Below are 22,964 nucleotides of genomic sequence, written 5' to 3' on the forward strand. Positions count from 1 at the left end.
TAGCCATAGGGGGCAGCAAACTGCCACCTTTCTTCTAAATCTGCCTTCCACTTCGATGTACTGAGCAAAGACTTCATCAGAAAACACAGCACGGGATTCCCTTCCACATCCCTCACTTCTGAAGATTTTTGAACAGTTTTAAATGCTTTCCTTACTGCCACAGAAGTTCATGAAAGCTTCAGTAGGAAAATAGTCAAACTGCCAGTCAAAATCATTAGGAGTCCAAATTGCAACCAAATGCTCTATTCTTACAATAAACATTTCCAAACAAATCCTAAAAAGAAAAGGCAGCATAATTTGCCACACAAACTGTTGAGGCACTGCAAGCATTGGGATGCAGAGCCTATGAAGCGTTAAGCAGCCTGGTGTTCAGCACATAACCTTCTTGATTCCATTACAGAAATTAATCCCAAGTGCCTGATTTATATGGCACAGGTTTGCCAAAATGTGTGAACTTTCTTCAAGTTCCTGCAAATCAGTGGGGTTAGCCAGGAAGTACAACACTGTGGTAACCTGAGCACAGCAGTTATAGCTTAATGCTAAAAAACAAGCATTAGGAAATATACCCACAGCAAACAATTCATCCAAAAGTTACTCACTGCTGTTGGTCAGGGCCTTAGGGCATTGTCTCTCTTAATAAACAGAAAAAAAACCCATATCTCTAGGAACACAGCTAATATATAATAAACGTTCTTATGCTGTGCTGTTTGCTGATTTCTGTAAAGCTTTGCCTCATTCCTTTCTGAAAGGCAGATTCTCAAAACTACTTAAATCAGAATATTAAATGTTGTCTGCATTTCTGTTCTTCTCTGATACAGTAGCTGAAATTTTCAGTCCAAGGAGACTTTGGCAATTTAGTTCCTTTGATTTTGCAAGAAGCTGTTGCCTTTAAGGAATAATTACTGACTATGCTGCTGAGGAGACAAATCCTGTTCTGTGGACAGAATGTGGTGGTTTACTGAGCTTACTGCCTTGTCTGATTCACTTGAAAACAGAAGTTTCAATATTTAGAGAGTTATTCATCTTTGTCTCAAGCACAAATTAATCTTTATTCAGCAGCAAAGTAGGGAGGAGGGAAATGAACCCTGAAAATAGCAAGGAAACTTTTGTAAAGCCAGTGTTTATTTCTACCTGCTCTTGTCTGACAATGAAGGTGATGTCTTCCCCAGGCTTAATGGCCAGGCTTTCTTCTCTGATGCTGATCTGAAGTCCTTTGGGAGCAATCAATGGACACATATGCTGCGCTAAATTCTGCTGCAGGTCTACGCCACCTTCACACACATTAGAAATAACTTTCCTGTACCTGCAAAAACAGTACACAGCGGGCACGGTGAATCAGAGGAGAATGCCATCAGAGGCGCTGAATGCGAGTGTGATGATAGCTAATGAATATTTCTTGTGTTCACAAACAGACAAGATTACAGACGATCAAAACGAATTCATGATGCAAATACTTTGATAAGGGACATTGCCTTTACTGAGTAAAACCTGTTGAAGAAAGAGGGTATGGAGCATGATGATGATTTCACTTGTATGCGTTGGAAGAATCTGCCTTTTTGAATTTAGAAACATGCCTGAGCAGCCCTCCAGGAGCTAGGTAGTCTGCTGTCCTCTCTGCCACACCCTTTCCTAGTATTCAGCAGTCCCCAATGCTATAGAGGTCCTGGTTCAAACCCCAAAGAACAGAAGAAATTAGACTAAGCAGCTTCTGCATTAACCCAGAACCAAGTGCTTAACTGCTGTTTTCAAATCTATGCATTTCTTAAAACACTTAAAAGCATTTATTTAACATAGCAGTATAAAAGAGTGAAAAACCTAACACTTTTAAAGAAATAATAATGGAATATTGCATGTGTACAGTAATTATTTACCATTTTCACTCAGGTATGTTATTCTTAAACATCCTTTAAAATTGGAGTCAGATTTCACTCTTTTGAATTCCTATACTGTATACCATAGCTGTCAGCCTCAACCCAAAAGGCATCATTTTCCTCGGTAAGGCAAATATACACAGAGACTGTGATTCTATTGCCAGATTTGACATTTCATCGTTTGGTTCTCATCTCCACAACCGACTGAGATGATGTTATGATAAGCCAGAATAGATGCCAGCTGCAAGTTATTCTCAGCACAGACGTCAGACTACATTGTACTGCATATTCTATGCTGTATTGTTTACAGTTACTGAAGCTTTCCTTTGATTCTGAGTGGCCCATATGGTCAGGAAAAGAATCTATTCTCCACAGAACTCCTTACCCCTATAGAAGTGAAGTGGGAAGTTCTGTGAGATGATACTGGCTCCTTAGAGTAATTACTTGAATTCAAACTGAAAATTGGTTTGAACCTAAGCAAAGGGCTAAAAGAAAAGGCTCTGAATGGACATTCCTAACAATGGCTGCAAAACATCACAAAAAATTATAGGAAAAAATAATAAGAAGACAGCTCCCCCTCTTCTCAAATGGATTAGTTTTTGAACTGCTGTGAACATGTAAAGTGGTATTTCTCTTTCATTAGTTTGCAGGCAGCTTCTGCATATGTTCTTAATCAGAGTCAGAACTTCTGCATTTCCCAGTTTCTCCAGTTTGCCTTATTTACATTTCCTTCAAACCACTTTTGTGGCCCTTGGTCGGAATGTTCTCCTCATCTCTGGAAGCCTCTGCAAGCCAGTTAAACGCAAAATCAGCTTACCCAGTGCTGCTGGTGTATGCCTGCCCCAGCACACAGTCTTCTGGAGGTGCTTCTGGGTTAAACCAGAAGTCAGCAAAGCATTTGCTGGACTCTGACTTCAGAGGTGCAGAGCGCTCAAACCCATAATCACTGAAAAATATCAACACCAACTGTGTTACTTCAACCCCACTTCATTCAGCAGTCTCATTTGGGGTGGATGAGACTACTTTTTTAAGAGTAAAAAGATTTTTGTAGTAGTATTCTACCAGCTGAACACGCAAGTTGACGAAGCCAATTCCGTTCTAAGTCTAATTTCAACAGGAGTTGTGTACACTTGGAGGAAAAACCGGCTGCAATTACTTTCTCAGTTCTGCAAAATTAACTCTTGGTAGCTTAGATTTTTAAAAGGTTTTCTTTGCCACTCAGACCAACATATTTATTCTGGGTTGGGTTTTTTCCTTTTTTGCTTCATTTGCAAATAGAAAGGGTTTGCTCGCCTTACAAATCAATCCAATGGTCATTTTTCAAGTCTTGATCAATAGAGAAAAACATCAGGATTTGTTCAGTCAGGTAGAACAAATACTTAAAACATGGCAGTGTTTTTAAACAAAGGCAAATGCAAAAGCAACATGCTATTCAAAGAACGGACTGCGTATTTATTTATACATGGATATGTGGGGAGAGAGACAAAAGGAAGAAAATAAATCCTTCTCAAACTCTAAGTAACTATTTAATAGCAATAAATCAAAAGGTCCACAGACAGACTCACCATAAGAAATCAGAGTTCACACATTCACAAACTTTGGATGTGAGAGCTGATGTGAAACTTCTCCCTTTAATGCACCATGATGTAATCTTCCTCTTTCGAAAGCTCCTCTGCTGGCCCATGATGCAACGATCACCCTGAACATCAAAGCACTGGACTTATTGCACACTGTAACCTACATCACACAGATGTGACCTTATGTCGTTCTGAGAAAGTCTGGTCTTGCTACTAAGACTATAAACTTGTATCAACGCTCTTATATTCAAATGTACAGGTATAGAAAAGTCTCATATCCATGGCTGTAGAGTAATGGGCCATTACAGAGTTGTAACATACACTATATTTCAGGGCACAAATCCAAAGATATTCCTGAAAATTCAAGTTCAATTTAACACAAGTTTCATGTGTGCACAACCTAGGCACAACCCTATAACTGGCCATTTAAAAATACAGCATGGATGCAGATGGCTGAAGTTCTAGTTAAATCACCATGTCTCGTGTTGGCAGTCAACAAGAAGCACCAACCATGAAGACACAGGTAGAATTAAGACTATCTGCATACACTCCACTGGCAACCGTGCAGCAGCCAGTACTCTGTCAAAGTCATTTTAGTAGTTTATAATTTCTGAAAGACAATTCAATGCCAATATCCCAAGATACTGTTACTCTGTAGCCTAAATCTGCATAACATTCCTTGTAAATACACAGCATTCCCAAACAAGTAGTGTAAAATTAGGCATGAGAACTAGCAAATGAGAGCTGGAGAAGCACAGCCATAAGCCAAAAAAATCCAACCCTGCAGAGAGAGAATAAATGTACTGGAAGAATCAAAACATTGTAATCGGAATTATTATGAATAAATATGACACATTCCATTTTATGAAAAAAAAAACCCAAAACAAAAAACCAATAACAAAGAACAAAAAACAAAAATCAAACCCTCACATTAGTCTATTCAGTCAATACATCATACAGAGAAGGTAGCTTCCCAAAATTGGATTTGGCCAGAGCACCAGGATTAGCACAGCCTTAATGCATTACTGCAGAAATGGTATTGGCCAAAACAACTGGACTCCATTACCTGATTGGTCCACTGATAACCTAAATTACTTCTGGAATGGACTTTACTCATGGCAATTTATGTATGAGTACAGTATGTGGTCAGGAAGTTGGCAGAACACACAAATGCATGTTGAAATTGCTTCAATCAATATTACATGCTCTAGTTTATGGTATATGCTTCTCAGTCCAGCAGGACCACCTCTTATTATGGCAGACCACCAGATACACTTCTGTCTTTCCCAGGACACAGATCACACAACTGAAGGGAACATAAAATCCTCTCCCATTTTAAACTATTGTAAAATCAGCAAATACCAACATATGGAGATCAAAGCTGGAGATGTAGCATCCAAATGCTATTTGAAAATATTTTCCTAGCACACAGTTCTACATGAATATGAAAGCTATGGAAAAGTTGTGGCAGTTAACGTAAGACTGAATACCTGTAGATTTTTGAGGTCCCAAGACTCATAATCATCATCAGTACACTCTCTGGGGAAGGATGGTCTGAAGTCCACCTTTACCAGTTCCCAGTCTGAACGGTAGCTTATATGTCCAAAGACTCTGAACAAAAAGATCAAAAGCAAAATCTTACTGCAAATAAATACCATACATCTGAGGTTCAAATTTTCACTTCTATCTTTTCCTTGCTATAGTAGGTTCCCTACTAAAAAGTCCCTGGTTAGTTTTTCTTCCACTTTCATTCCTCTTCATATACAAAGTCATAGTTAGAAAACACTTGCTAATTGTCCACAAACCTTTACAATGAACAAAAAATATAGCTCATAGATTCAAGTTGGGTTTTTTCCCCAGCAAATTATCCAATAATTTCATTGGAAATATACAAGCATTTCTAATTTGGAACCCAACATCTTTGTCTATTATCTTGTAATATGAAACACAGAACTCTCACATTTTGACAGGGAGATCAGATCAGGGAGCAGAACCAAGGATCACCAGAATCAGTTTCCAGCTCTGTCACTCATTCTTTCTGATTATAGTGCAACTTCTTCAGTTATTTGTTGGTTTTGTTTGTGGGGGGTTTGTTTCGTTTTTAACTTCTACAAATTTCAGATGGCAATCTGCTATTGTTTAAACTCACAGCAGTATCATGAAATTGTATTTATTTCTAAGGAATACACTACATTTACACATTGTGCTGAGGAACTCTTGGGTCTCCTCTTCATTTCAGCTAGTCCAATGTATTACAAAAACCAGTCACAAACTGTAAATTTCTTTTAGGGAAGGGGGAAAAAAAGAAAGGAGATCTCATTGCTTTAAAAAACAAACTGCATTTTCAAAGCAGCCAAAATTTTCAAAGTCAGAATATTTATTTCCAAAACAAAATGGTTAAGTATGACATCCAGCAACAAATTAAAAAGGATAAAGGCTCTATTTGGGCAAAAGTCAAACGTATTTGTGGTTTGTATCAGGCTTATGTGATGTGACTTACTTGCCAAAGAATTTAAGCTTGATTCTGAAGCCAACAATTTCTGTGCATTTCATACTGCACAGAGTTCATGTTTCAAGATTTAGTAGCATTCTCTAAACTAATTCATTTCTTTTGTTTTGCCCTCAGTTTTGTCCAAATCCAGACACAGCAGGAATGGTACAGTTTTGCTAAAAGCATTCTGCTGTTCACAGTCATTTCTCTTGTCCTGAATACCAGGTTCGAAGTGGAACTAGGGTAGACCAGAAGTTCAGAAGTAGTGGATTCTCTGCAGCACAGAGGCAACATCATCACACTAAGCATCTTTCCTGGTAGATGGATGTAGAGCTCTGAAGTCTACCAAAGAGGCTGAAAAATAGTTGTAGAGACCAAAGATGTACAGTAATTTCTCCCTTTTCTTTCTCATGTCCTTGCTTCTCAGCCATAGCACAGAGATGTAGATATCTACAGATTATTTCCCATACTGTTCACACTATAGTGACTGAATAATCCATGCTCACAGGAAACTTCACCATCAGAAGTACACTTAACTAAACAGGAACGTGCATTTAGTTTGTATGTCTTCCTCTTTTCTTGTAAGGCTCTGAGATTAAAGGACTTGGATCATCTACTTTCCTTCTAAATGTAGCCACGCCTTAGAAGTAGGAACAATACACAAAAATTAAACAATGTGGCTATATGTGCACATAGGTGTGTGGTCCCACTTCTCTCACTGAGACCTACAGGTTTGGTTCCTTTTTTCTGGTTCAGCTAGATCCTGAGAGCTGCTGTCACCGTATAATCTTAATCACTTGTAGCTACATATTCAATAAAGTGACTACTTAGGTGGTCTCATGCTTTTCCACAATGCCTGCTTCAATATGACTAGCTTTGCTGACAGGCATGAAGTGTCTTTTGTATGCTAAATACCTGTATTTTTTGCTTTTTAAAATATTTTTTTCCTCTATACAAGGTATTAACATAAGGCAGACTTCACTTTGTGCTTATACAGCTTATACACCTCAAAAATGATTCTTTAGACACCACAAATCTTTACAAATTGGTTACATTTATTAACTCATTTATCAACAAATATGTTCAAGTGCAAAGAGCCAAGTCCTGTCAAATCTTTACTCCTGCCTCAAAAAGGTATTTTCTATGAATAAATGACATTTTCTTCGTGTTAGCTATTTCAGGCAGATTAGTCAGAAAAGGAGAGGAAAGGAGATGGATGCTTGAGTTCAATACAGAACAGAATAATCACTGAACTATTGATAATTATCTTTGAGACCTCACAGAGGGTGATTGCAGATGCTTATGGAAAGGGAAACCTTTCACATATGTACACACATATATATATACATGTGAGCACGCGCACACACATATAGGGAGGGAACAGACACACATGTATGTGTGTGTCTGTTTATATAACCATATACACAAAACAGAGCCCAGGGAGTTAAAGAATTAATTTTGGTATCCACAAAGATACCAAACAAATTATTAAGCTACCCACTTATAAGTACCTTGGAGATAATTAAAATGATAACAGCCACCATGGATTTGTCAAAACCAAATCATGTCAAACTAATGTAATTTACTTCTTTTACAGGGTAACTGGCTTAGTGGATAAAGGAGAAAATATAGTATATTTTGACCTTTGTTAAAACTGTTACACAGTTCTAGCTGACATTGTCGCAACATAAAAAAGAAAGCATCAGTGCAGATAAAATCACTGTAATGAGGAATGGGAGTACATATCTAATCAGAAGCATCCATTTTCAAAACAGAAACAGAGAAGTATTTTGAGATATGTAGCACAAAGATATGATGGGTCCACAGTCAATATTTTTATTAACACCCATGTGGTCAAATAATAAACACCTAAAATTTGGCAGACATATATGCATGTTATATGCATATTTACACACCCACTAAAAATGAAGAGGGGCAAGGATGGCTTATAAGCTGCTTAGAGAATATAACTAATGAAGAAAGATTGAAAGGATTGGGTTTTTCTCTGGAAAAGATGAGAAGTACAACAAAATGTCTTCAAATTCTTGTTATAGGTTGAAGAGTTGTCTTCAAAGAGACCTGGAGGAAGGGCAAAACCCAGGAAGGACAATGATTAATAAACTTAAGATACAGCTGCACAATTCTCTAATTCCTTCTCCTCAGCACTGGTGAGGTCACACTTGAGTGCTGCATCCAGTTCTGGGCTCCTCAGTATGAGAGATATGGGCAGACTGGAGGGAGTCCAACAAAAAGGGCCATGAAGATGGTGAAGGAAGGAGCTGAAGCATCTCTCCTATGACAAAAGGCCGAGAGAGCTGGGGCTGAGAGGCAATGGGCACAAACTGAAACATGGGAAATTCCCTCTGAACATCAGGAAATCACTTTTTTACTGTGAGGGTGACCAATCATTGGCACAGGTTACCCACAGAGGTTGTGGAGTCTCCATTCTTAGAGATACTCAAAAGCCACCTGGAAATGGTCCTGGGTGGCTGGCTCTTGGTGGCTCTGGTTGAACAGGGGGGTTGGAAAAGATCGTAGAATCATAAAATCAGCTAGGTTGGAAAAGACCTTTAAGATAATCAAGTCCAACTGTTACCCCACGACTGCTAAGTCCATCACTAAATCATGTCATTAAGGGCCTCATCTACATGTTTTTTGAACACTTCCAGGGATGGTCTGTTCCAATGCCTGACAACCCTTTCGGTGAAGAAATTTCTCCTAATATCCAATCTAAACCTCCCCTGGTGCAGGTTGAGGCCATTATCTCTTGTCCTATCACTTGTTACTTGGGAGATCAGCCATCTCCTCGCTCCATCCTCTTTTCAGGTAGCTGTAAGGAGCAATATGGCCTCCCCTGAGCCTTCTCTTCTCCAGACTAAACAAGCCCAGCTCCCTCAGCTGCTCCTCATCAGACTTGTGTTCCAGAACCTTCACCAGCTTCGTTGCTCTTCTCTGGACCCGCTCCAGCACCTCAATGTCTCTCTTGTAGTGAGAGGCCCAGAACTGAACACAGGATTCGAGATGCGGCCTCACCAGTGCTGAGTAAAGGGGGATTATTACTTCCTTAGTCCTGCTGGCTGCAGTAATGGCCTCCAGAGAGCCCTTCCAACCTCGACCATTTTGTGGTTCTGTGATGGTGATGATACAAGGTATTGAGGTTGTTTATTCTCCCTCACTGGAGTGAGAAACTAGTGAAACTAGTGAATCAGGATTAGAACTAGAGGTTAGATCAATTTTTGAGATTATATTTCCCAGTCCCGTATCCTATATAAAGTTACAAAACCTATACAAATTACTCTAGAGATTATGCAAATTCTCCTAGAGCAATACCGAAGCCACATACAAACTATATGTGTATACAGCAAAAGCACTTCTTCAATGGGTGAACTGTAAGCCTCCCCTCTGTTGATTTTTAGTGAGACAGAAATAACTTTTCTGCCTCTTCGTCCAGCCTCTTTCAAAAAAAATTACTCATTTCCATTAGGGCTGCTCTGATTCTACAGACTGAAAACCATGTTCTGACAGAGCACAGTAACTGCACCACTGATTCCATCATTCTTTGCCTTAAGTAACAATCCTGAGATTCAAGGAAGTGTACCAGTACAGCCACAAACCCCATGAAAAATGTAGCCATACAGCCTTGTAATTCCTGGGGTAAATTTTCTCAGGAATCCAGCACCTTACATGCATCCATCTTAGAAACCATTTGACGAAATAGACTTAATGATTATTAATGCTGTTGCTGCAGTAACACGTGTTGCCCTATTGAGGAAAGGGTTTTGCAGACACATCAGAAAGGCCCGTTTAAATGTATTGCCAAATATCGTTAGAACAAAAAAGAAGTATTTTTCCAAAGTAAAAAAGGTAGGCATGTATTAAGTAGGATTCAATGGATTAGACAAAAACATGAGCTATAATAAAGCAATGCATAACAGCAATCACAATCTAATTGCTCAGGTGCAAAATATATATGTCCAATAAAATCATATGAATGGAAAAAACTGGAACAGTGCAGCTAGTGTAACTGATGATAAGAAGTTAAATATCAAGATGATAGTAATTCATAAGCTACTAAAACCTTCCTCTGATTAATTATATTTCATTAGAAAGCCATCAAATAAATTCTGTTGAAACTATGAAAGATGATACTGTGATAAATAATTTTTGAAAGAAATTCCAATTACCTTGGAAATTAATTTAGTTTTATTTGCAAGAATTTGTGATCCATAATTTTAACTTCAGTGTTTCAGTTGCCATAACAACTTTGTACATTTGTTTCTAGTTCATTTATGAGCACATAATTTTTTAATTTGACTGCATCAGTTGATAGATAAGACAGTTAAATGTAGTTTTAAAGCTAACTCATTTAAACTATTTGCTGGAAGATTGCTAGTTATTTCTGTTCCTGACAAAGCTCATAATCAGGGGGAGCTAATTTAACAGATATTATATGCAATGATAATCTTTTCCACTAAATTCATGCTTCTATTAAATAAAAAAGTACATTATTCAATAGCTGTTCCTAGTTCAGATGCACAGTAGTAGCTGTGTCATCTGCTGCCTGTATCTTTTGCAAACAACCTGACTTCAGCTATGCTGGTGCTGATGCTGGAGATCCCAGAGACCTACCAGGTAAACATTCAGCTTCCATGACTTCATTCAGGAGAAATGAGCCTGATTTTCAGAACACACTGCTCACCTCAGATGTCACAGCCATAAGTTTTTATAGCCACTACACTTGCCTTCCACTTTTGCTTTTCTGCTGTGACATTCAGGACTTTGTTCATAGGTTTTCACAGCATCAAAACATTCTTTGCCAGAGCAGATGGATTTTATCTACAGTGTTCCATATCATGGATCTCATCCCATATACATTAAGACACACCTTGAGCTGCAGTATTATGGTGTTTTACCTCTGAGCTGTTAGCTATATTATCTCTGGACACAGATAATGGCTTTAAGAAGCCTGTATCTGGATCCTCAGAACAGCACAGCTGAACCTGCAACAGTTTTGCTTTACTGATGAGTACCTGAGAACACTCAAAGACCTCAGAGCAGCAGGGGTGATCCTGCTGTACTACCCCACCAAGGTCACAAAGACAGAACATGTGCAATTTATTCAGATGTTTAATGCAGCACCTTAAATTGTCCAAGCTTTGCAGCTGTACTGAAGACTAGTGATGACAACTGCGTGATGCACAGCTACTTTTGTTTGAAATCAGATGACTCTCATTCGAGACACACTGCTTTAATCTCCCAAGTGCTGTGTTGGCTTTTGCTCTCTCTGTATGACTTTGTCAACAACCATGATGTTTGAAGCAGCATGCTAGCTGCCCTATTGACATCCTCTGCTAACTTAACGTGTCAGTTGGGGGTGGAACAGGACGTCTATTTTTTTGGGAGAGCCTTCAAATGTATAAAACTACTGACCATAAAACCTAGGGTTTGAATCAGGGTCAGTTGAGGACCCTACATACAGGTGTATGGGCAATCTCAATGTGTTAGGTAACATCTCTAAATTCCTCTGGGCAGCACATAAGCAAAAATGTCCAAGTATGTGCAAAAAGGCAGGTACATTAAACTCTTTATGTATCTAAACCTCAACATCCAACAGTGAGTATGTGACCAAGCTAGGAAAGGAAACGAGACTCTCAGAGATGCTAGTTAATTATTTTAACAGCTCTCAGTCTATCTCTGGGAAAGTATTTCTTTAAATGGAAGTAGTCACAGAGCTATGATAAAAAGCAGTATTTAGATCTTGCTCCCCATATAAGTCTTCCTTTTCTGTAGTAAATCACATTATTAGGAAATACAATTGTCAGTGAACCTAATGTATTGTTTAAATATTTTTTAACTGACACACCTCCCTGATAATTTTTATAACACAGCTGCAATTGCACATTAAATATTTAATCTACCTCATAGTTTTCTACATATCAGAGGCCATTTACATTAAAACAGTGGCAACATTCTCAGTTGCCTCAGTTGTGTATTAGAAGTTTCTTCTCAATTTATGGTGAGCTCAAAGAGCCAAGTCCTTTGCTTCACTTGGACCTTTACTACAAATGATGACAATATAACTGAAAAAGCAAATAAATGTCACAACCTTTTTGTTTTGCCTCTTGGAGTTCGTATTATTACAGTGCCTTTGAACATACAGCAAGACGTATGACCTCCCCATGCCAAAATCTGTAAAGAAATTACCAAGCTGAGGGAGTAAAGTGATGAGGCTGTGGCACGGAAGGACATGCTTTATCTTTAGGGTAACCACTGCCAACAGGTAGTCTTCTCCTTAACTCACAGAGGCCATAACATTAGTAATGACAGTTTCCAAGGGGATATGGGTTGGAAAAGCAGGCTAGCCATGACTATGTCCTACAGTGCTATTTAAAGCCTACCATTTTCAAAAGGAAATGAGAGATTAATCTTTATAGACATGCTTTCCTTCTAACAGTTGTCTTTGCTTCCTTTACACCATTGTAAAATCAGTAACAACTAGGTAAGTCAAAGGGTTCATCCTAGTAAAATGGATGAAAGTAACATAAGATTCAAGCTGCAGTCTGTTATACATCAAGATTATAATTCAGCATATTTTTCTAATTCCCCAAAAGAACGTAACAGAGGTCACATTTTCAGTGGCCTTCCTAAATTGCAACTCCAGAAATGATGAATGCTTCCATGTGCAAAAGGAGACACCTGCCTACATAAAGCAATTGCACATAAAAAGCACTTGTGTACACAACAGATCATGTGCAAATATGCAGAGACACTTAGGATTGAAGTGCCTTACACTACAATCACATGCATATATTTAATGCATTAAAGAGAAGAGAAGGGGGGTTGGGTTTTTATTTTGTTTTGATTTTTTTCTGTTTGGCTGCCAAAGTGAAAAATGAGGGGAGGAAACAATTTAGTTGAAACTGAACCAAAATATGTTCTTTCATTGTTTCCTACCCCTCCACCCCCAATAATAATTGTGATTCATTCTTTTATGCCCAAAAATCTTGGTTTCAGCTCTTAAGGAAAAAGAATGGAAATGAATGCTTAAGTTCTGAGAAGTGCTGGGGAGGACCAGGATGAGCATGTTTCCCATTTTATCCAGAAGCTCAATGGCTCCATGACATTTGTGAATTATCTCCAACATTTTTTTTCCATCTATTTGGTAAATTCCTATCCAAGAACAAAGTTTTGCTATGTAAGCTGTTTAGAAAAAATTGCAGATTTAATGCCTAGCCGGATGCCTTATGCAGAAGTAAATACAAATTGGACAGTGAACAAAATAGATTAAAGAGAAACATATGGTATTGTAGAGGATAACTTTGCTTCATTCAGCTCTCTGCTGTCATTTTACTTAAAATCAAGTTAATTTGGGATAATAACAAAATGTTATAATTAATTCTTTGGCTAACACTTCCCTTGCAACCCTCAACTCACATATTTAAAAATCAGGTCTCTTTTGTCTCAGGTAGGAAATTCTTCATTCAGACTTCAGCTGACAAAGCCTGTGCTCACCAAAACTGTGGTTCCTTCATTTTGAGAGCAATATAGCAAATATAGCAAAATGGAATTCAAGACCCCACCCAAAACTAAGTAAAATGTTTAAACAATTTCAATGTTGGTTCAAGTTTCTAATGTCTACCTCATTGTCACCATTTATTAGAACTAGAAGCTAAAATGGAACTGTCTCCCTGACAGCGAACTTAGAGCATCACACTGTAGAGGCCCAGTGACAGGGGCTCAAAATGACACAGACTCTATCTGAATGAAAAAGTGACGTCACCCTTTTTCTGTCCTTCTCCTTTAAATAGGGACAAGGTAATAAAAGATTCTTACAGACATGGATTCCTAACCTTTCAGTTCCTCATATTCAAATATATTTCCAGGTCTGCCCTAAAAATGTACTAAATATAGGCTTTAGAAAGACAATGAAAGCATCATGTTCCCATGCTTCTGAGTATGTTTTGAAAACTATGGAAAAAGAAGAAATAAACAAAGCTTTATCACCTGAACTTCTTTCATGCAGAGGAAGAGATAGGGGCAGTCCCATGGTCTTGGCTCCAAGACCACAGGTTGGCATTGATTTGCTCTGCTAACATCTGTGTCCACAGAGATGACAGCAAAAGCATTAGACTTGCCACTGAACAGGCATCTGTATGTCTGGATTAGCAGGTACCTAGATTAGACTGAAATGGAGTAACCAGTTTGCTTTTTCAATGCTTTTTTCATTTTCTTCCTGTCTTTCTGTATGTTTCCTCCATCTATTGCCAAACAGCTATGTTCCTCATTATGCAGAGTAGAACAACCATTTCATAACTGAGCAATGCTTCTCAAACAAGAGACTAACTAGCTGCAAATAAAACCTAGAATTTGCCTTGGGAAATCAGCTATTCTCTTACATAGTGAGAGAATTACACTTATCTACCATCTATCTACACTTTTTAAGGGTTGCTGTATGAAAAAGATCGAAGTGAAGAGTCCACAACACTAAGAACCTCCACCTAGTAAGATTATTCAAACAGGAAGGTGTGCCGCCACATGTGGCACTACAACATGCCCCACAAACTACACGTAATGTTGACTTTTACTGATGTTGTTAAAGGTGAGGTTGACATTCCTAGTAGAATTTACAGCTGCAAAAATCCAGATGGTTCTCCCTAATACCTAACACCTGTTAATATAATATCCACCTGTTTTGGGTAAGTTTAAGACTATTTCCTTGCTTCCATTATCACCTAGGAATGCAACAGGAACACAACAACAGACTTTCAAGACAGCAAAATGCATATGCAGGAGTTCTGAAGATCAGAGATGCCATAAAGTTCCCAGCAGCATCTTAAGTTGTTACTCTATGAGACCTTGGAAAAAAAGTCCCTCTGGAAAAAAATAAAATTACCCATAAGGAAGATTTTGGTTCTACTTGACATAAAAAAGCAGTCCTTTTATGCAACCTCTTTGTGGCCTTTTAAAAGGGGCCACGGTCTGCAGTACCATGGTTATCGTGCCTACTGGGTTTACACTGCAATCTAAATAACCCGAACTGGGAAACACTTCCAGAAGCTGAAATGTGATTTAGAAGTCATTTTAACAGGTTCGAAACTTTCATTATATGAACTACTTCCTCTGAAGAGGAACATCAATATTTCAGACACAGAAAAATTCTTCTTTTCCACTGAGTTAGGCCATTACTCAATCCAGCATTATTAAGTAATTTTTCTCAAACATAACACACTGTTAAGTATAACACCAGGTTGCAGTAACTTTCATTTGTAAAGAATTTAGAGAAAATAAAGCCTGCTAGACCATGCGTTATAAATAGACATGAATTGATGAATATGTATCAATTAGTTGAGAAAATTCCTTAGCACATCTTACTTACTCATTTAGCAATAAATGGTGGATTGAAGCTCTTCATTTAGAAATGTACTTTTACACAGATCAAGTTTCCTAAACTTTATGAATACTTTATTGCTTATCTTTTCTAAAACTTTTAACTATGTCTATTTAGAAATTGACTTTTACACAGAATGAGTTTCCTAAAGTTTTTGAATACTTTACCGTTTAAAACTCCTAAAAATGTTAACTAGGTCTATTGCAGAGCACAACAGAATAAAATATATTTTCCTTGGCATTTGAGTGTACACATAGTGAATACTGCAGGGGATTTGGATGAATGATTAAGATTAATGTTGACTGGCAGATGACAACCCAGTTTCATGAAAACTTCCAACAAGTCAACATTTGTTTTTCTCTATTCTGGAGAAAACACAAAACTTTCTCAAATGAGGACTTGAGGGAACCAGGTTCGTATTCCCCTGTTTCTTCAGCAAAGCTTACCAGACCACTTCATTTTAGATGTTAGTATAGAACACGAATTCAAATGGAAGTGCCTTACAAGTCAGGTCAACGTCCCAGTCACCATGCTGGGAATGAGAAGTCTCTCTTACACTCGTTGTTACTAGGTCCCATAACATCTTTCCAGATAATCTTTTGTTGATTTTTTTTAAATACAAATTAAAAATACAAATAAATACAAATAATACAAATTAAAAACCTTGAAGGAAATCCCTAAAATGATTTTAGTGGAACCAGGATTTTACCTTATGGTCACAGCCACTTTCTGTACAAGTAAAATATTCTCCGACTCTTTTGTGAGTTTACTCTAGAAGCCTGAAATGCAATAGCATCTGGTCCACAATTTTGCTGTAGACTTTTTCAGTTATTACCTTCCCGCTTCAGGATTATGCTCTCTCTCCTAATTTATGCAGATTTTGACATTGGACTCTTTATTCAAAGTTCTTATTCAAACAAACTCCATGCAAAATGGAGCAAATGAAATTCGTGTACAAGTGAGAAATGTCAGACTAGGTCCTTAGTAATGGATTTAGGGATTCCTCAGGGTGAAAGACACTAATTTATTTCCATTACAATACACAAGTTCATCTTACCATCTTGTACCCAGAAGAAATAACACTTTTAATCTAATAAAATGGAAAAGATGGCATACTTGATTTTTATTTTTTTTTCCCCAGGAGTGGATGACATTTCTGAAAAGCAGTAAAGCACTGTAGATTAAGTCATGCACAGCAACTCAGTACAAGCGTGAAGTTTTGTGAGGAAATGACCTAAGCCAGACAGAATGACAAATAACGAGCCTTTTGGCACCATTAGGCAGACAACATCACCCTGAAGGTAAAACACAATCAAAGGCAGTAGAAGAGACAAGGAAGCTGACACAATGCAACAAGGAAACACATACTGCAGGTTTATTCCTCTCATTATCTTTAAAATCTGGTAGGAATGCTGCAAGTCTTTCAGGACCAGTCTGTGATACTAAGTGTATGACAACCTCCAAATTCAGTAGAACTGGATGCAAAGTAAGTTCCTACAAGGCTATTATTGAGATGCTAGAGTCAGACTGCCCTGAGAAACACAGAAGACACAGGATGCTTTTTTTGTCAATCTAGGCTCATGTACAAAATCTAGGTACAGTTTTATATATTTCAGATGGATGATTTCAAAAAGGAATCACATTTTACAAGAGCTCTTTAGCCCATTCAGCCAGTTATTTAAATACATCTTCACAAAATGACTGCTTTTAATGATACTTAATGAGGAAAAAAACCCAAAAAACCCAAAATCCAGAGCATATATTCATCAAACCAGTATGAATTTTATCTGCCAGTAAGTACAGTTTAGGATAAGCTTTTGGTTCTTCTACTTCTACTGAAATCAATGGAAATCCTTCATTCAGAGGCTTAAGTATCTCTGCATAGCATATATTATACCATAAAAACTCTATACTTGAGAGAAGGAGAGCATGGTGGGATAATACTCTTTTTCTCAGTATATGTATATATGTGTATAATGGAGGATAAATGGGACAGAGGGAGGGAGAGAGGGAGGGAGGAAGGAAGGGAGGAAGGGAGGAAGGGAGGAAGGAAAGGGCTGACCAATTTCACCTCTGTGCAGTATAGCATTATAAACTTGGTGCGATGCTTTTAAGTACATTGGTAGGATTTCTGTTTTGCTGAGGATCCTTTACAGAGCTCCATGCTGGGTTGTTTGTTTTTTTTTTTTTCCTGAGGAAAACGCTACTGGTACATGTCAAGGGCAGCTCTATTTGTAATTCTTAGAAAATAAAGCATGTCATGAACACACCAAGCTCCAACATAAAGGATCGCACAAGCTGTTCTGATAGGAGCACACACAACAACCTGCACATCTCTGAGTGCATCCCACTTTCCTGCTGCAGGCAAAATTTTTTTACTTTTTCCCTAACTGGACAGGTGTGTTTCACTCTCAGACACTTCTAAAACACTAGCATTTATCCTAGAGATCAAGCAAAACCTGCAGCCCAGATCCAGATGTCCCTGGCCCTTTGGAAAAGGATAGATAATCAGGGGCCTGAGTTGCAGAATTTGGTTATTTATAACTCTATTCACAGCGCTTGCCTCAGTCACTGTACAGAATAAAAACGTGTAGTTGTTACCAGTGTTTGGTTACGCAAAGTACTGTAATTACTAGGACGACAATATAGTTGTGTACACCATGAAGGCAACAGACATTTAACATTTTTGAAGCCTGCCTGAGAACCTGTAGAGAAGAGAAAAAAGACTGGACATCAGCGTAAGAGCCTGTGTGTCTGTAAGAAGCAAAAGCCAGAGACTCAAGCACTATCTCCAACACCCACAGCTTAAAATATGCTCAAGTGCATAAGCAGAGAGCACCCTGAAAAAAGGAGATGAAACCAGAAACTTACGTCATGACCAGCGTCTCATCTCCAGGTTCACTAAGTAATCCATCTACAAAGACTGACGTGCTAGTAAAGTTATGTGTACTCCAAGTCTGGCCTTCATCTATGCTGAACCTGTAAAAAAGCAGAAATGGTTTGCATTTACAACTACTACTATACATAACAGAATTCATTTATTCAAACAAAAAAAATCCCCTCACTACTAAAGCCCAGGATTTACAATCACCAAAATACAATATGCCTAGACAGTACATCATATGAATGTGATATTTTCTCAGAAACATATCCAGGGGCTCACATCTTTATTAGAAGGTGTATAATAAATTTGCCACAACAATGAAAATTCTCAGGCAGATAAAACCTGAGGTCTGTCAACAAACTATCTTGCTACCTTGTAGGTTTAAGAAGTTAATTTACACTTCATTCTTTCTAGTAGTCTCTGAGCTAGAGACCTGTGAAGCAGAGGTCAGTGAAACATGAGAGGCAAAACAGCCCAGTTGCTAAAATATGTGTAACTGCAGGCACCAAGATGATGGCCCTTCACAGCTGCTATCATCCACTTCAAAATTTGCAAAAGATGCTGATGAAACAAAACATATTGTAAATTCTCTGTGCACCCATAATCTATGAATCAAAATATCTTTTCTTCTCAAAAGACATCTTCTCCAGGTCTTTTGATAGTTAATGATGGCTTTATTCTAGCTAACTAAGTACATAGCCTAAGTCCTCCTAGTGAATACATGATTACACAAAAATTAACCTAGTAAGAAGAGATGAAAATATCTTAGGGATTTTATGCCAAAGACAATAGTTTTGTGTATCATTACATAAGGTTACCATGTTTTACTTCACTATCATGCAGTTTAAAACTTGATATTTTATAAAAAATGCTTTGCAGCAAATCCTTCCTGCCAAACAAGCTAAGAAAGCTATTTGCTGCATTATCACTGTATGACAGGATCTATGCATACCACAGTTAATTTGCGCACAAATATTTCAGATGAACCGGGCCTCTTGCACACTGTATGTGCATAAATTCTTTCTCCATTGGCTCCCAAAGACTACATCATATTCCTCTTGACAAAGCAACTCGGGGCTATTCTTCAAGTCTTCACTACTGTGGCCATGGGACAGGACAAAGCTTTATTACAGTATGAATGGAAAAAATTCATACTGTAATATGAATCATAGGTTGAGCAGCATTGCCCTACATTGCTGGTGCAAACCAGCAGCAGATAACAATCATGCTGAACATGGTTTGTACTGTAGAATTCCAAGAGAGCCTTTTAAGCAAAAATACCTACACTGATGCAAGAAAAATTTATTATGATTAACGTACGTTCAGCACCACAAAGTAATCTTTAAGAAAACATCTACTTATATTTTGTTGACTTAATGAACGTTAAATTAAGCCGACTCCACCTGTGTTTCATACATGATAACATTGAAATGCTCATTCTAAACTATGAACTTTGCCTGCAGTCTTGAATACACAACAGCTCTATTCTAATTGACTGTAGGATTACTTGAGTATTTTCAGAGGGATAGAGGTGTCTTTGATGGCCACAATAACTCCACCATGGTCCAGGTACAAGATGTGGTGCTCTTCTTCAAAGACCTACATGTCAAACAAAAAAAAAGCCAGCTAAGCAAATGTACAAAACAGCAGAAATAAAATGCATGAGCAAACCAGGATTAAGAGACTTATATGTTTTATAATGTCCGCACTTCAAATTGAAAAGGACATAAAGTCAGTTTAACTCTTATATTTGTCCCAGCTGTAAAAGAAAAGAAAGGTAAGCAGATGAATCAGAAAATGTTCAGGTTCAAATCACAGTCAGATTAAACTGTCTAAAGTGATTTTAGCCCAAGCTTCTATTTCTCACAGTACGCATTCTGCATTCCTTCCTATTATATATCACCAAGTGACCTACCACCTTACTTTGTTATTTGCCATATTCTATGTATCTTGTAGAATAAAATGCTTTGTAGTCTAATTCTAAGAAAAATAGGAAAAGTACAGCTGTCCGTGACTTTCTCACATGTTCTCCAGACTCTATAGAACTTCAAATAATTGGTGCAAGAATGTTTTCTGCATTTCCAGTGTCAATGATTTGTTTAAATTGAAACTTTATGTGATCTCACACAGAGGCTGCTCTGACTTCTGAACCAAAATACATGTAATATTGATTTAATTGTATAAAGGATCCAAATTTCCTAAATTATTTTCATTCACTTTCTGGAAGTCATCAGCAGTACTAAAAGAAGTGAACAGGTAGATATCTTCCCTTTTTTTACATGTGAGATCTGTTTTAAGACGGGTTTTACTCATGTTATTAATCTGTGAAAGTTCAATTAACATAAGAGCAGGTACCAAGAGTTACTACACACACTTATCAGTTAATAGATGAACACACAGCCTCCTACACGCTTTGACAAAGCAAAGGTGAAAACCACAAATGTTTTACTTTGCCTTGTGAATGAAAAAATACTAACAATACTAAATGCTTCTTTTTTTTAGCAATACTAAATGCTCCATTTAGAGGACTGAACTGGAGGGAGGGGGAAGTATCTTACAGCACATTCACAATTACTTCAAAATAGTAAGCATTTAATTTGAGTTGAGAATTCAATCTTCCTCTCATTTAATAAGAGCATATTTTATGGGAATCCTAGGGCTTCAAGTGTCTGATCGGTTTCTCAATGTTGCCAGTTTACAGGCAAAACCCTGATATGAGGCATTTACAGTCCTATCTACTTGATCCACACAGCTGCATATTTCAGAAGAGAATTCAGTAAAGGACAGACATTAATTTTAGATGCACTTCAAAAAGATGAGATCAGCTGGAGTCAGATAAGCAAGCAGAGTTTTGATCCTCCTCTAAACTCTGTTTGAACTTTTGCTCAAATGAAAATGAAACAGAATATGCTGGGACACGAAATCTCCAAATGCTTAACCATCATACTGAAGATAAAGGACACTGGTATTTGCATCACTTCAGCCAAATTAGGTTTTCCCAGAAAAGGACCGTGGCACTTCCTCATGCACCATTTTAGTGCCCCAGCTTTAGCACACTATAAAGCACAGCTGACGCATTACAGGCGTATTAATGCCACCTTTATATCATGCTCTTCTTGCAAACATTTTATAACCAAAATGTATGAAATTCCTTATGAAAGCAACTTTTCATCTTCAGTACATTGAAAAGAACTAACTATTTCATGCACAAAAGTAAATGTATATCTCTACTTTCTGGAAACAAAACCAAGACAAACAGTTTGCAAAAGATTAAAGCAGATGTAATCCCAGTGTCAGAGCTGAAGTTCAAACCCAGGAATATGAGACATGTGTGCTCACAGTCAGCCACAAATTCTGATAAATGTCTCTCCCCTAACTAAAGTCAGGTAATAAATTTATTATGATCCTTACTAGTAGCCAGCTTCTACAGAACTAGATTTTTATAACATATTTCTACGGGGTTATTTCTGTGGTTTTTTTGTGCATGGTATGTGCTTTATAATCATAATGTCAACTTCTTTTCTTTCTCCTCCCTCTCCACTCTCTGCTTTAAGTGTTTTTTTTTCCTGTGTCTGTACTAACAACTTCAGCAGCTATTTCAGACCAGAATATCTGTTGGGAGCAATTAGGAGAATTCCATGAAATCAATGAAAACATATTTAAATGATGCTAGAGAAATATATGCTACACAATTTTAATCTGATATACACAAGTTTCAAAAGTAACCAAAAATTCCCAAAGTCACTTGCTCCTCTCATCAAGCGACATCCAATTCTAAATTCAAATCTGGAAGCAGCTTTTCTACACAGAATTAGCCAGTTGGACCTCCCCATAGGGAGAGGCTGGGGCTGGAGCCTTTCCTGTTGTGTGTAAAGGTGTTACCACCCATCTCTGAAGATATCTGCAAAAAAATAAGTATTCTCGCTTCAACAAATATTTTCCAAACTGCTTTGATACAAAAAAATTTGACATAGAAAAATAATATTCCAACAAACAAAGCACTGGACTAAAGCACCAGAGATCTAGATTTAGCTTCTAGACATGCAACAGAGTTTCTGTGTAACCTTATTAGTTTAATTGATCATTTTGTTGCTATACTAGCTACTTTGGAGGCAGATCACATATGAAAGGGTTTTTCTCGATGATTTTCTCCATTTATTTAATCCATTTCTTTTGAAAGCCAGACCTTTCTCTTTCTTTTTTTACCCTATTTCAAGCAAAGTGTTGTAACACATGCTGTTGAAATAGCAATGGCAACCATAACTGTGAACAGAAATATTTTTTCTAAGAACAAATAAAACACACTCAATGTAAACACAAGATCACCCTTAGCATTTGGCAAAGTAGCATAAATATTTTAAAAATCAAGACTGAAAAAATGGGCCCCTTGGAGGGGGGGGGGTGGGGTGGGGTGGGGTGTGAATTTTAAAACCTGTATGATCCGGAATCGTGTACATAGGGTAGCCCGTTTTTCCCAGATACAAGATCTATTTATCTATCTCAGTATTATGTTCATTAATGCATTTTAAGATCTTGTTTTCCTGGTATAACAGACAGAGAAATCTTCAAAAGAGATATATGTGTCCCATGAGTGAGGCTACTTCACAGGCTGCTTCTTTGTGGTTCACTTGGCATTGCTAGGTTAACGGTTGGACTTGATGATCTTAAAATGTCTTTTCCAACCTAAATGATTCTAAGCCCACATAGTTCATGATAATGTTAAGGTGAGATTCCCTTCTCCTATCCATGCAGC

At 37.7% G+C, this 22,964-nt stretch overlaps 1 protein-coding gene across 8 annotated transcripts in view; it reads right to left on the reverse strand.

The window, feature by feature from the left end:
• Positions 1–22,964, reverse strand: part of SORCS2 (sortilin related VPS10 domain containing receptor 2) — a 548,756-nt gene that overhangs the window by 39,194 nt on the left and 486,598 nt on the right. For all 8 annotated transcript variants that reach the window (XM_030491464.1, XM_030491462.1, XM_030491463.1 and 5 more), the window contains 6 exons: positions 19,719–19,810; positions 18,199–18,306; positions 4,939–5,059; positions 3,437–3,570; positions 2,689–2,817; positions 1,132–1,303 (listed from right to left, as the gene is read on the reverse strand). In XM_030491464.1, coding sequence (XP_030347324.1) covers positions 1,132–1,303; positions 2,689–2,817; positions 3,437–3,570; positions 4,939–5,059; positions 18,199–18,306; positions 19,719–19,810 — 756 coding nt within the window. The remainder of the gene's footprint in view (positions 1–1,131; positions 1,304–2,688; positions 2,818–3,436; positions 3,571–4,938; positions 5,060–18,198; positions 18,307–19,718; positions 19,811–22,964) is intronic.

This window comes from Strigops habroptila, chromosome 7, assembly GCF_004027225.2.
Source record: "Strigops habroptila isolate Jane chromosome 7, bStrHab1.2.pri, whole genome shotgun sequence".
NCBI lineage: Eukaryota > Metazoa > Chordata > Aves > Psittaciformes > Psittacidae > Strigops > Strigops habroptila.